This window comes from Pinus tabuliformis, chromosome 7 (assembly GCF_031772625.1).
Source record: "Pinus tabuliformis cultivar Carrire ecotype Pingquan chromosome 7, CPIR1, whole genome shotgun sequence".
Classification (NCBI taxonomy): domain Eukaryota; kingdom Viridiplantae; phylum Streptophyta; class Pinopsida; order Pinales; family Pinaceae; genus Pinus; species Pinus tabuliformis.
In genome coordinates, this window is record NC_142293.1 from 63,417,252 (window position 1) to 63,431,217 (window position 13,966).

The 13,966-nt window shown below is 42.3% G+C and overlaps 1 protein-coding gene across 1 annotated transcript in view; it reads right to left on the reverse strand.

Annotated features, from left to right (window-relative positions):
- LOC149245217 (peptide-N(4)-(N-acetyl-beta-glucosaminyl)asparagine amidase-like) overlaps positions 1-13,966 on the reverse strand; it is a 226,844-nt gene that overhangs the window by 187,841 nt on the left and 25,037 nt on the right. Inside the window, exons 3-5 of the mRNA XM_089455548.1 lie at positions 10,704-10,886; positions 10,384-10,482; positions 10,152-10,238 (exon numbers count right to left, since the gene is read on the reverse strand). Of these exons, the coding sequence (XP_089311674.1) occupies positions 10,152-10,238; positions 10,384-10,482; positions 10,704-10,886 (369 nt within the window). The remainder of the gene's footprint in view (positions 1-10,151; positions 10,239-10,383; positions 10,483-10,703; positions 10,887-13,966) is intronic.

The window sequence follows — 13,966 nt, forward strand, 5'->3', positions numbered from 1 at the left end:
ATTCGGGCGGTCCCAAAATTTCCAGTACATCGGATCGGTGCATGGTAGAAACTAGAGCTCAAGCTATGGCGAATGAGAGGATCGACAAACTTGAAACAACATTGACCGAGCTCATGTCGCTGATGCAAAACTTAAATACAACACTCTCTAAGGGCAAGGTGGAGGCACGCGAAGACGGTGAGGGTGAGTCTAGCCAGTCGCCTCACCTCTGGGGCACCCACCAACAATCCCATCCGCGACCACCCAAGCTGGACATGTACAAATTTGATGGCTCTCACCCAGCCGCATGGATAGCACAAATGGAGCAATATTTCAATCTGAATTACATCCTGGATAATGCGACTCAGCTTAGTGTGGGTATCATGTACTTGGACAATGAAAGATGGCAATGGTGGCAATGGCATCAACGTTGCTATGGAAGGCCCTTGACATGGGACACATTCAAAAAAGATCTTATGGATCGCTTTGACCAGGAATCTGACTTTTTGGGTCGTCTCACTAAGCTCCGACAGACAGGAACAGTAAATGAATATATTGCAGCCTTTGAAGCCTTAGCTTTCCGCACTGGAGGTCTACACGATGAGTTTTACGTGGAATGTTTTGTCAGTGGTCTCAAAGAAGCCATACAAGCCCACGTCCGACTGCACCACCCTAGCTCATGGCTGGATGCTTGCAAGATAGCTCGTGAAGTCGAACGTGCGTTAGCGGCCCAGTCTAATCGCCCAAATTTCATCACCAAGGGTTGCCCCCCACAGGCTCAAAGCACTACCCAAACACTCAAGGTTCAAAAGGTGTCACCAGCAGAAATGGCGGAAAGAAGAAAGCAAGGCTTATGTTACTACTATGATGAGAAATACTCCCCTGGGCATAAATGCAAGGAGCCCAAATTCTTTCAAATTGATGCTACTGATCACAGTCCATCGGAGGAAGCCCCACCACTTGAGGAACCAGAGGAGGAAGAAGAGGACAACCAGCAGAACAATGTACCTGAAGAACCAGTCATCTCGCTGCATGCTTTGGCAGGGATTTCTTCGCCTCAAACTCTCAAAATCAGAGGTTTTATTAAGCATCGCCCAGTAGTAGTCTTGATTGATAGTGGAAGTACACATAATTTTATCCATCAAAGAGTCGCGGAAGCAGTGCATTGTTTTGTCCGAGCAGTTTCTAACTTCCAGGTCCAAATTGCTGATGGGGGAACAATGAAATGTGAAGGCCGCTGTGAAAATGTCAAACTTCAAATGGGAGATTATCAGTTAAAGACCCACATGTTTGCCATACACATGGGAGGGTGCGATATTGTCCTCGGTGCTGAATGGCTTCGCACACTTGGCCCAATCACAATGGATTTCCAGGAGTTATATATGAGCTTTAAGCAGAACAACCACACACATACCCTCCGCAGACTCCAGGCGGGAGGTCCCTCTATCATCAGCTCACATTGGATGGAAAAATTGTTAAAAAAGGGCCACCATGGAGTTATAGCTCAATTTAATGCCATCCAAGCCTTCGAACCCACTTCTCCTCATATTCATCCTGAGATGCAACAGATCTTAAACAACCATCTGCCAGTCTTTGACAAGCCTCATGAGCTTCCACCCTCGAGAGGGGAACATGATCATAGCATTACTTTGGTCCCAGGGGCTCAACCACCAAATGTGCGCCCATATAGATATCCGTTTGCCCAAAAGAATGAAATAGAAAAAATAATCAAGGAACTCTTGGAAGCAGGCGTCATTCGTCCCAGCATTAGTCCTTATTCATTGCCGGTGGTCATGGTGCTCAAGAAAGATGGGGAATGGCGTATGTGTCCAGACTTCAGGGCCCTTAATAAGTTGACAGTCAAAGATAAATTTCCCATCCCGGTTGTCGATGATTTGTTGGATGAACTAAATGGGGCTCAATTCTTTACTAAGCTCGACCTTCGCTCAGGCTACCACCAAATTTGCATGAAAGAAGTAGACATTCCAAAGACTGCTTTCCGAACTCATGAAGGCCATTATGAGTTCCTGGTCATGCCATTCGGTCTTTTTAATGCCCCATCCACTTTTCAGAGCCTTATGAACCACCTGCTCAAACCATATCTCAGAAAATTTGTCCTGGTTTTCTTTGATGACATCCTCATCTACAGTCGCACCTGGGCCGCACATCTTCAGCATGTAGATCTGCTCTTGCAACTGCTCCGCAAGCATAAATTATTTGTCAAGATGTCCAAGTGTTCTTTTGGCATGGAAGAAGTTGAGTATTTGGGCCACATTGTGGGGCGTGACGGTGTCAGGGTGGACCCCAAAAAGATCCAGGCAATGCAAGAGTGGCCTCAACCTAAGACCTTGAAGAGCCTGAGAGGATTTTTGGGTCTCACAGGCTACTATCGCAAATTTGTCCGCAATTATGGTCGCATTGCTAGGCCCCTCACTCAACTCTTCAAGAAAAATTCATTCCTCTGGAATAATGAAGCACAATAGGCCTTTACAGCTCTCAAACATGCCATGTGTTCCACTCCAGTCTTAGCACTACCCGACTTCACCAAATCTTTTGTGATAGAATGTGATGCTTCGGGTACGGGTATTGGGGCGGTCTTAATGCAGGAAGGTCGACCCTTGGCCTTCACGAGCCAACAACTAAGTGGGAAGAATCTGGGACAATCTACTTATGAGAAGGAAATGATGGCCATCTTACATGCAGTAGATACCTGGCAACCATACTTATTGGGGCGCCATTTCCAAATCCGCACAGACCATCAAAGCCTTAAATATTTTTTGGAGCAACGCCTATCCTCACCACAACAAAATAAATGGCTCGCCAAAATGCTGGGATATGATTATGAGATAATTTACAAGAAAGGGCGCGAAAATATTGTAGCAGATGCGTTATCCCGCCAATTTGAGGAGGAAAGTACCCTGCTCGCAATTTCCCTTCCCATTCCAGAATGGATTGAAGAGGCTCGCAAGGAATGGTTTTCACATCCCTGGCTCTCCCAACTCATTAATCAATTGCAGGTGGATCCAAATTCCACAGCAGGCTACTCGTGGCAGGATGAGATTCTTTGCTACAAGGACAGAGTCGTAATATCACCAACATCCACCCTCAAAAGCCGCATTTTGGCGGAGTTGCACTCATCGCCCACTGCAGGACATTCAGGCTTTCAGAAGACGTATGCTTGCACTCGAAGATCATTTTTTTGGACAGGCATGAGAAAGGACATTCTTACTTTTGTAGCTGAATGTGATGTCTGTCAGCGCCACAAAGGAGAAACAGTCAAATCCCCAAGCACATTACAGCCATTGCCCATCCCGGCCTCAATCTGGACGGAGGTTTCTATGGATTTCATTACGAGTCTTCCAAAGTCAGGAAACAAGTCAGTCATCATGGTGGTTGTGGACAGACTTTCTAAGTATGCTCATTTTTGCGCCCTACCCCACCTGTTTACACCGACTTTGGTCGCTCAATCTTTCATGGATCAGATCTTCAAATTGCATGGCATGCCCACTTCCATTGTGTCAGATCGTGACCCGGTCTTCACCAGTAACTTTTGGCAGGAACTCTTCCGGCTACAAGGTACCCAACTCCAACTTAGTACTTCCTGTCATCCTCAAACTGATGGTCAAACTGAAGCAGTCAACAAATGTCTGGAAACCTACCTTAGGTGTTTCACTTCAGAAAATCAACATCTCTGGGTACAGTGGTTACCTCTCACTGAATGGTGGTATAACACCAACTATCATGCCACCACCAAAATGACTCCATATGAAGCAGTTTATGGTCAACTCCCTCCTTCCCCTACTTCTTATATCAAGGGATGCTCGAAGGTACAAGCAGTGGATCAACTCCTACAGAACCGCACAACCATGCTGGCCCACCTTAGAGAGAATCTTCATCAAGCTCAAAACCGCATGAAGCAACAGGTAGATCAACATCGCTCAGAACGCCAATTTCAAGAAGGGGATCAGGTATTTTTGAGGCTGCAACCATATAAGCAAACATCACTCAAAGACAAGGGTTGTCAGAAACTATCTCCAAAATTCTACGGACCATATCAAGTACTTCAACGCATTGGAGAAGTTGCCTACAAGCTAGCTTTGCCACCCACTGCAAAAATCCATCCAGTTTTCCATGTCTCATGCCTCAAGAAAGTGATTGGGAACAATTGCAGAATTCAAACCAGTCTACCTGAACTGGATGAAGAAGGGTCAATCTGGCTCCAACCTGAACAGGTTCTTGATACACAAGAAAGGCACCTGCATGACCGCATGATCAAGGAAGTCCTCGTCAAGTGGAAAGACACCTCTCCAGAAGATGCAACCTGGGAACCAGCCACTATTCTTCAGCAGTTTCCGCAGCTTCAGCCTTGAGGACAAGGCTATTCTTATGGGGGAGGGCATGTTAGGGTCCCACCCTAACCCCCTTATTTATGTAATAGGATCGAGTCATAGTTATAGTTAAGTAAAGAGTCAATAAAGCCCATATTAATAATTGTAAGTGGTTAACCCGCATTTAATGAAGGGACCACAGTTAGTTGCAAATGGGCCATGGTATTAGATAGATGGTATTAATAAGAACCATGGTATTGCCCCATGGTATTGCATGTATGAATCCTATATAAAGGATAGAGACTCCCCTTGAGGAGCATCGTGTTTTATTCTGTAATCGAGCTCTGCTCTATTGGAGGTTGCCCCCTCGAAGAGGCAAGTGAACATTGCTTTCTGAATAATAAAATACTTGCTGTTATTTCTCATTGTTCTATGTTCTGGGTATATTTCTTCGCATATTTAGTATTCTGGTATCGTCTTGCAGGTTAAGAGCATAACAAAATCCTAGCTCCTGGCAAACACTGGAGTCAATGGACTACTAGCCTTTGGTTGAAGAGTGTTGGACCCATCCCAGATACAAGGACAGCCTTAGGAGTTCAAGTTACAACCAAATAAGTTTTCCAGTATGGAAATGATTGCCATATTTTTGGACTCTCGTAAGATATTCTTGACTATATGTAATATTCCTAATAGAAATTTACAGTAGAATACCAAAGACATGCACTAGTTACTGCATAAGTACAACCATAAAATACTGGAAATAACACATGCATCAACAAATTAAAACTCCATAGGGTAGCAGCAATGATCCTGAGCCATTTTATTAATTAACCATGGAATCTGATTACAATGGAGAATGGAAAGTGTGCACCTGGGCATGTTATGGAAAGTAAGCAAATACCCAGGTGAGAATAGCTAGAAATCTCCACCCAATATGGCTCCTCCAAGCTGTATGTTTCACCCAGAAAATTTTGCACTATTGTTGTAGGTGAACTGAGATTTGAGGGCCCAAAACACCTCCAAAAATTCTGCAATATTAGGAGTATACTCCTTGAGGCCTGTTACCCACCATTTTGTGGGTGATATCCTTAGGAGAAAAAAAAAATCTCCAAGATGGTCCTTAGTCGGCAACCACCAGCTAGCTCATTGTACCATTTCTCTACCACCTAAGCCAACCATGTGGTCCCTCACCCATCTGCCATGATCGTATGTTTGAAGGTGGGCTTCCTGAACCTAAAGGTATGCCTTGTCATTTGATAATTGAGTATTGTTGTTTGCTTATCATGGACACTTATGGGCATGGATTAATGGGGGGATTCGGCGGAAAGAATGGTTTAGGTCTGTGCCCTTGTCCCCTAGACCCCTTTTGGATATTAACCTTGCATTCTAATCCCATGGAATCTCTTTTAATGACCATTTGGCTTTAGGGATGGTATTTAATGGGAAAACCTAATTTTGGTCGCGTGGTCCAGCTCCCTTATCCGTTCATATTACTCCCTTTCCACTCATTATTACCCCATTCATCATTTCTCTCGCTTGGGTCCACATTCCTCCGCTAGGTCCACATTCCTCCGTTGGCTCCACATAGGGTTAGCCCGCCCCTTCCCCTTGCCCACACCTTGGGTCAGGCTTGAAATGATGCCCCGGAGGTTGATGCAGCGAAAAAGAAAGATAAAAACATATTTGGCCACATTCAACAAGAAAATGTACCACAAAATGCAAAATATGGCCAGGACAAACATATTTAGCACGTGGACAAAAGCCAATACATGAGCTCTACCCATCATCATGGCCATCACCCTGGTTCCTACGGGTTCTATGAACCCCCTTCATCATATAGGAACCCATGATTGTCCCAACCCCCGGTGGGCAATGAACCACTTTACCTTAAAAGGGGGTATTCACTGCTATATCTTACGCATCATGCTCTTACCCCTTGAGCCCCGAGCAATTAATTAAAGAAAATCATAAAAAGGCAAAAGGCATATAAAGAAGGGTGGAAAAATCAAGGTCGGGGCACTTCATGTACCACGATTTCTCCTTCTTATACATTATAAACCCAAGTGTGGGCTTCCCTTTTATTAGCTACCCTTGTACCCCAACATGTGGCCCAGAGCTGCCCCTTCTCATCCCCTACTTCATTCACCTATCTGTCACATGCCACCATCTTTTGAAGGATGTACCTTGAACATATTATCCCCTTTAGAAGTAGAAACCACCTAATAGGATACTTGGTTAACCCCATTTGGAGTTGGTACATTGGCACATCCCGAAGCCCATTTTGGAATGGCAGGCCATTATGAAGTCCGCAACTGCGGTCCATGGTTGGTAAGCTCATTTACTCAATTTCTCTAATGACTTGTTGTACTAGAAGGCTAGGGGATGCATTGGATCTTATGCAGGATTGCAGATGATCTCCATCTTGGGTTTGGTCTCCCTATACGGGGTCTTAATCCTCCAAAGGGCTGCATTGGCACATGTAGGGTGTGTGTTGAGAGCCATGGACCTCCACAATAGTAGACAGCACTCCATGGATCCCTGAGGATGGTCAGAGATGCTCGAGATACTCCCATTGGACGAGGAAGATGCACTTGGTTCACCTTTGCCCAGTTGGCCCACAGATGTACCATGCACTTGGCAGCTGACCCAAGACTTGTAGGATGATGTGGCATCCCCTACACCCTCATCAGAGCCCTTGCAGACAATCTACAGGCATCTTCTACTCATTTGGAGACCCGTGAGGTTATTATTGTACCCCACACCCATTGGGAGCACCACAGGTTTATTGTTTGGAGAACAAGGGGCCAACCCCTTGTCCATCACTTTTGAGGGTCCTACTCTTCATTATGGCACCCATGACCTCATCAAGCCTCTTAAAGGGCTCTACAACATGCATTATTCATCATTCGACCTCTTAAGAGGCATATTCTCTCATTTGTGAGCTAGTTTGGTGCACTTGTCACCAAAAGTTAGAAAATTAACACATTATTTTATTTTTGGGGCTTATGTAAGCCAAGGAGGCTAATTCGAACTCCTCATTAGTGTATGAATACAAGTGGGATGAGTTCATTTTCTCATCATCACTTTGGATTGGATCTTTTCTCTCTTGAGAATTTCGCACTTTTTCTAGAGGATGAATTGGAGCTTTATGGATGAATTTTGATGTGTGGATATTGGTCTATCTTATCTTGGAGCTTCTCTTTTGTCAATTATGGATGGTTGGATATATTTTGTTACATGTAAGTACATAATTTTAATGTTATTCTTGTTTTACTCTGTCATATACATTGGACTGGGATTTTCGCTATTTTTAGGGCTAATTGTTGCATGCATTCACTGCTTTAAGTTGTGAAAATTTTTCTCTATTATAGCATCTCTCAATGTATGGTCCATGTAATGTGAACGAAATCTCCTAGGGGTGATTTTATCAACGAATTGACCATGATAAGCCATCTCCTTTGCACATCAAAGTATAAAAGCTCCAAGATTGCTTCTCTTTGACCTAGAAGGCTAGCGAAGTAGTCTTAGGGCCTCCTTGACCAAGAACCAAAGGCCCTCACTCATATTCATCGTAGACTCCATTCTCCGAAGACTAAGGCACTGATCTACCAAGAGGTGGTCACCTAAAATCACAGCTTTTTCACCTTTTCCCAGGTCAACCCAAGTTGGGTCACCTAGGGCATCATTTTCCTGACAAACTATCCCTCCAAAAAGTTTGATCTCCTAGGGTCTCCTGCGTTGGTGTCTTCTCAAGGCCTCCTCCAATTTTGAAGCCATTCCAACGGTGGAGTTGGAGAAAAGCCAAGCCCTAGTTTTGAGATCAAACTTTGCCCTAACATCCCCAAAGGCTAGTACCTTGTTGGATCAATTCAAACCTTTAAGTGGATATTCTTTCCATGATCCATTTCCATACCTTGTCCAGGTTAGGAATAATCGTTGGTTGCCACACTCTTCTCCCCTACCCTACACTGGGTCCACTTGGTCCCATGTGGTCCCGTTTCTTTGAAACGACAATTCTTCAAGAACCATTCAGGATACCAATTTCAACAAGGATTTTAGGGATTGGGAAACTCCTTCACAAGTCATATCCCATAAACCTAACCCTCAAATCCTCCCTTCCTTTCCCTAGAAGACATTGTACCTTGCTTAGAAAGCAAGCAAGCTCTATCTTTCTAACCCTTCCGAGAAAGGGATTATTTAGGTCACTCCACATCTTTTCATTGACTTATCCTTCATCAGTGACTCCATAATATACCGGGTCTCCTCCCATCGGTGAAATTCCGTAAATAGAAGGGAGCCTTAGCTGAGGTGACAGTGGGCTAAGTCTCCATTTGTTGCCCTTGGCCTAGCATTTGCCCTTTAGGGATCCCCCTTAGGTCCCCTGCTAGTTTGAGTGTTAACAAGACCAATCCAGCAAAACCCAGAAAGGATTTGGGCTAATTCCAACCTCCCAGAAGTACCCAAATCGGGTGCTACGCCCTCCTTGGCAGATTTTGTGTCCCCCACAACCCACAATTGTTGAATATGCCACTTATCCCTCCTCAATCAACTGTAGGATTGCCCTGTAATTCCCTCTGGAAGAATTGAGCGAATTTCCTTCCAAAACCCGACACAAGTGAGGTGAATCCAGCCCCACGAATTCTGCCCAATAACACTACTGCGCAGGCCCTAAAATGGTGAGTCTATCTCTCTCAGGAGCAGCAACTTCAAGCCCTGAAATTATCCACAAATGCTGGTCCACCCTTAGTGAAATTTCTCCTAAAACGTCTGGCCAAAATACCCCTTGAAACTCCCCTAGTACGGCTTTGCCCCTGCGTCCTCCTGGAAGTTTGAACTCGCTAAAGGAAGCGCTAAACTGTCCCACGAACTCGAGCGAAATTCCTTCCCACTAAGTTCAGAAATTCCCTCTTAGGGTGGCACTTGAAGTCCACCGAAAGAGAGGCTGGAATTTCCCCTTGGAAATCCCTGTGCTCAAAGCACCGGTTGACTTGGCTATCAGCACAAGAAAACTCTCAAGTTAGATGAATGAACAAGGAACCCCAAAAATGAGCTTGCCTTTGTTTTTTGTAGCTTCTCTCCTCTTCCTCTTGTGGTCCCCACCAAATCGAACCCCCTAGAGCGTTCTCGCTCCATGTGGGTCGAATTCCTCCTAAGGGTTCGATTTCCCCTTTTGTGTGGCCCCCACAACTCACCCTTTTAATTTTTGACCCACTTTTCCTAAGTTGCCTTCTTTTCCTTTTGCAAAATTTAATTCCCAAGCCTTCTAACCCAAACTCCTAAAGTCCAAGCGCCAAAATAATTGAGTAGGAAACAAAACTGCAAAATCGGGTATACTCAGACAAATTTAATTATTGGGGATATGACACTATACTCCACTATGATTTTCTTAGCAAGACCTGGAATAGCATTTTTTTGCGAACAATAAGAAGATTTTGAATTTTGTGTTACTAGCAGGGCAGATTAGACGAGAAATATAAGCAGTTTAGTAAATATGTTTAGCAGTAATAGCACCTTTTATAAAAATCTGTTTTAGAGTGGCTATTTTGAAAAGCTTGGGTTTTGACATATTATTATCTTTTTATTTTTGGGAACTCTGAACCATGGATTCTCTAGAATAGCTATGTCTTCAATGACCATCACAAGTGGGGTGCCAAAGTTAAATTCGAGAACCACTTTAACATCTGATGTATTAGTAAGTCATGCATTTCTTTATGTACTATAATACAAAAATTATGTTTACAAAAAAATGATAGAAGTCTACAAATACTGTAACATAAGTCCTCTGTTGAACCTGCAAAACTAGAAAGACAAGCAACTCTCAAGTAAACTAGATAGTACTTTTACCTTGGCTAAGGTAATGGCAGCTTTTTCTTCAAGTTCATCCATGGGAACTGACTTTCGTGCTGCTTCTTGCCGGACAGGATCTTCATACTACAAAAGAAATTACTTTTGGACTTCAGTCTTAGACTATTTCAGTTTAGCATGGTTGTCTCTTAGCATAGAACCAACTGACAAGAAAACAGAAAAGCAATAACAATGTAACTGTTCATCCAATAGAAGGTAATGAAATACACACCAATAAAACTTGGTCCACATATGGTCGAAGCCTTCTTTCAAACTCCCCCTTACCTTGACCAGCATTTTGTTGCTGGAAGGCAAGAGCATCTTCTTCGGCCTGTTTAGAAAGAAAATACTTCTAATAAGCAGCATTATTCTTCAGAGGCAAGCAGAAAAATACCAAAGCCCACTAACTAAGAGATCTGTAACATGTTACAGTCTACTATATTACTGATCCACCTAGTTCCAATGAAAAGGGACAAACAAGTGGACAACACCTGTTCTCAGAAAGTATGAACCTTGAAGAAATCAAACTAGTATTATAGTTGATGTGGCTACCTGTAAGAATCGTGCCAATTCCTCATCAGCTTTCTCTAGTGCTGTGATTTCTTCCAGTGAAGCCTTGGTAGAAGGATCTGTGGTTTCTGTTTTCTCCACTAACTTAAGTTTGTTTACACCTCCAACAGAAATGTGTAGAAGGTCTGCATCATTTTCAACTGGAACGCTTCTATCTCCAAAAATCTTTAAAAAAATACAAAGAGGGCATGGACCATTTAGAATTTTCACTACTCCACAGTTTGTATCTATAAAAATAAGGAAGCATCTCATTAAAAAATTACAATTATCAAAGCACTAAGGGTGACTTCCTATAGCTGGTTATGTCAGACTAAGGGCCACTTCTTAATGATCAATAACTCAAGGCAAGTTTACTAAACATTTACCAGTCCCATTTGCTGCTCCATACTGTTTTCCTTCAAACATTTCTGTTAAAACTAAAATAATTGACTTAATGAACTCTGCTTTGTCTTCCTTATCACTAGTAAGGAGGCACTTCAAGCAATAATAAGGCCCTTCCATAATTTGATTTGCATGAAAACAATCTATCTGAACTACTACAAAATACAATTCAGCAGAAAGCTGCACTAGTTTTGCTGCCAGAAAATTGTTGGCGCATTGATGAATTTGCATGAAACCATAATGTATTTGCTTGAATTATCCCAAAGGAAGTATCAGAGAAAATTTTCATTGAGAGATAAGATAAATCTAATATAATCTGGACTGATTGTGGCTTTGCATTTACTACTATGCTCGAATGAGGAATTCAGCAAGGACCACTGATTGATATTCTAAGATTATTTCAATTATATATTTGTCAACGTAAATTGAAGTAAATTCCACAAAGTACCTTCAAAAGCTACTTTATAGTTTTGATAAAATTCAGTTCAATCCCGTCAAACAGTTTAACCTAATCTCAACAGGTTGCACTCTGGAAGCCCAAATTATGGATTTGTTGCTAGGTTATTTTAGCCTGGTTAATCATACAGTGTAAAACACCCCTAGGTCAAGAAAATTTGGAATGTGTATCACCCCAACTGATAAATAAATTAGGGTACTTTTAGCCCATTGGCTTAGCTCAAGCATTTGAGGGCTATGAATTGAAATAAGAGATCTCGGTGTCAAGTCCCTCAGCAAGATATATGTGATATATTAATACTCAATGTCCTTGCCAAGTTTATCCTAGTCAGTGGTTTACCCTAGTCACACCTGTCGGCAGTAGTGAAGTCTCTAGGGGTTTCCTGTTCACAGATTACAAGGAAAAAACAGTTAGGTTACTTTCAATCATTGTCCCATCCATAAACCTGTGCTTAAACACTTTACTATGTCGATTCTTGTTAAAGGTTAAATCAAAAGATATTAGAAAGATATCATCCATTAATGCAATTGTTTTTTCGCATGTGTGGAGCCATCACTAGTAACTACCATCTTTCATGGCAAATCGTCCATCGGTGTAGTGGCCTTCATGGCAATCATACAGGATGATAATAAGGAAAATATTGTAGGTCCTGTTGACCTCTACTGGTCAACTACCCATGCAGTGCATCCCGTTTTTCTTGACAGAAAGAAGCAGCACCTAATCAGCATGTCCGTGCCATCCTGCCATCATCAGCAGCTTGATCATTTTTGTTGTAAACCCAGTCTGCATGTATAAGTTGTAAATAATCTAAGCAGATCAGAGTCATGTATGTAAAGTTGCCTAGGTGGACCTAACTTTCTAATGATGATCTGCGTCCCGGGAGGTTTTTCGTCTCACCGATCTACGATCGGCAGAGTTTTCCTTCAAACCTGACCCCAAAGCCGGGATGGATTTCGTCATCAGAACTTTAGGAGAGTCTTATATGTTAATCTGCTAGATTATAGTTGTGTCGCAGAACTGGGTGTTCTATGAGGGTCTGTATTAAGTGGGTTCATCCCTTTGAGATGTAAATTGTAAAAATCATGATGAATTGTGTCTTGAGGGTTGAAAATGTTGTAAATCCCCTCATGAGTCCTAAGTCCTAGGTCCTAGGTGATGATCCAAACGGCTTAGTTTGATGATCCATCTTAAAATAAATTAAAAAATTAAAAAAATGAATAAAAATAATAAAATAATAAAAAATTAAAAAATGAAGCAAAAACCCTAACTAATAAAATAATAATATTTTAAGTTAATAAATCGACGGATGAGATCAAGAGATGTCTTGATCCTCATCAACGGTCGAGATCAGTTCTACATGGATCACCCAAAACTAGCCGTTGGGATCATTTCCTTTATATAGGGTCTTAGGGGGTCATTTCAGATCATCTGATCTGTGAGTCTGTACTGAAAAAGCTCTCTTGTAATCTGATTTTCTGGTTAATAAAAAGACTTTGGGGTCCAAATCGTGTTGGTGTTGCTCTCTGGAATTGCTGTGAGATCTTTAATTTTCTGCATATTTCAGTTTTCAGCCATTAATCATAGCTTGTTTTTAGAGTAGTGTGAGCACAGGTATCTTGTTCACCTGCTAGGGTTTGAGGGCTGCTAGGGTTTCTGAAATAATGGCAGGTATCTCCATTATTTCCTGAGATCTAGCAGCTTTCTCTCTCTCTTTGCTGATGGTTGCTTGAGATGTGCAGGAAAACATTTTTTGAAGGAAATTTTGTGGGCGTTCGGGGAAGTTCTCGGCTGAACCAGCCAACTCCCGCAAGCACTTTCTGTGCAGAGCCCAGCTGATTGTTCCCTGGGTTAATCATTCAAAGTTTCTTTTTCTGTTTTACATTGAGAGATTCTCTTTCTGTTCACAGTGAAGTTCAAAATTTCTGATATATTGAAAATATTTCTGCTCTTATTGTTAAATCTGGCTGTGTAGGGGCCAAAATCTGTACATTAATTAGCTGTTCTAGGGTTTCAAGTTTATTTTTTGGCAGTTTTCATTAGGGTTTCTTCTGAAGATTTGATTAGGGTAATTTTTGAAGGGCTTTACTTTAAAACTTTGCATATGTCTGCCGGGTTTTGTTTTCTATTTTGCAGGTTACAGGCCTGAGATAAATTCTTGTGGAAAGTTAGTTCTTCTTGTTGTAGTCTCTCCATTCTGGTTGTTCAAGGGTTCTAAATATTTTTGCCTTCAAATCTGTAATTCATGTGCAAAGTTTTGATCTGCAATAAATTGAAGATATAAGCTCAGCTGCTGTGTCCAGCGAAATAGAGGTGGGCATCATTGCGTGGGAGCATTCAGGTTAACCAAGAAATATCTGAAAATTGTAAGTTATCCGCCACATTCACTATCAGGTAACCCCTTTGCAAA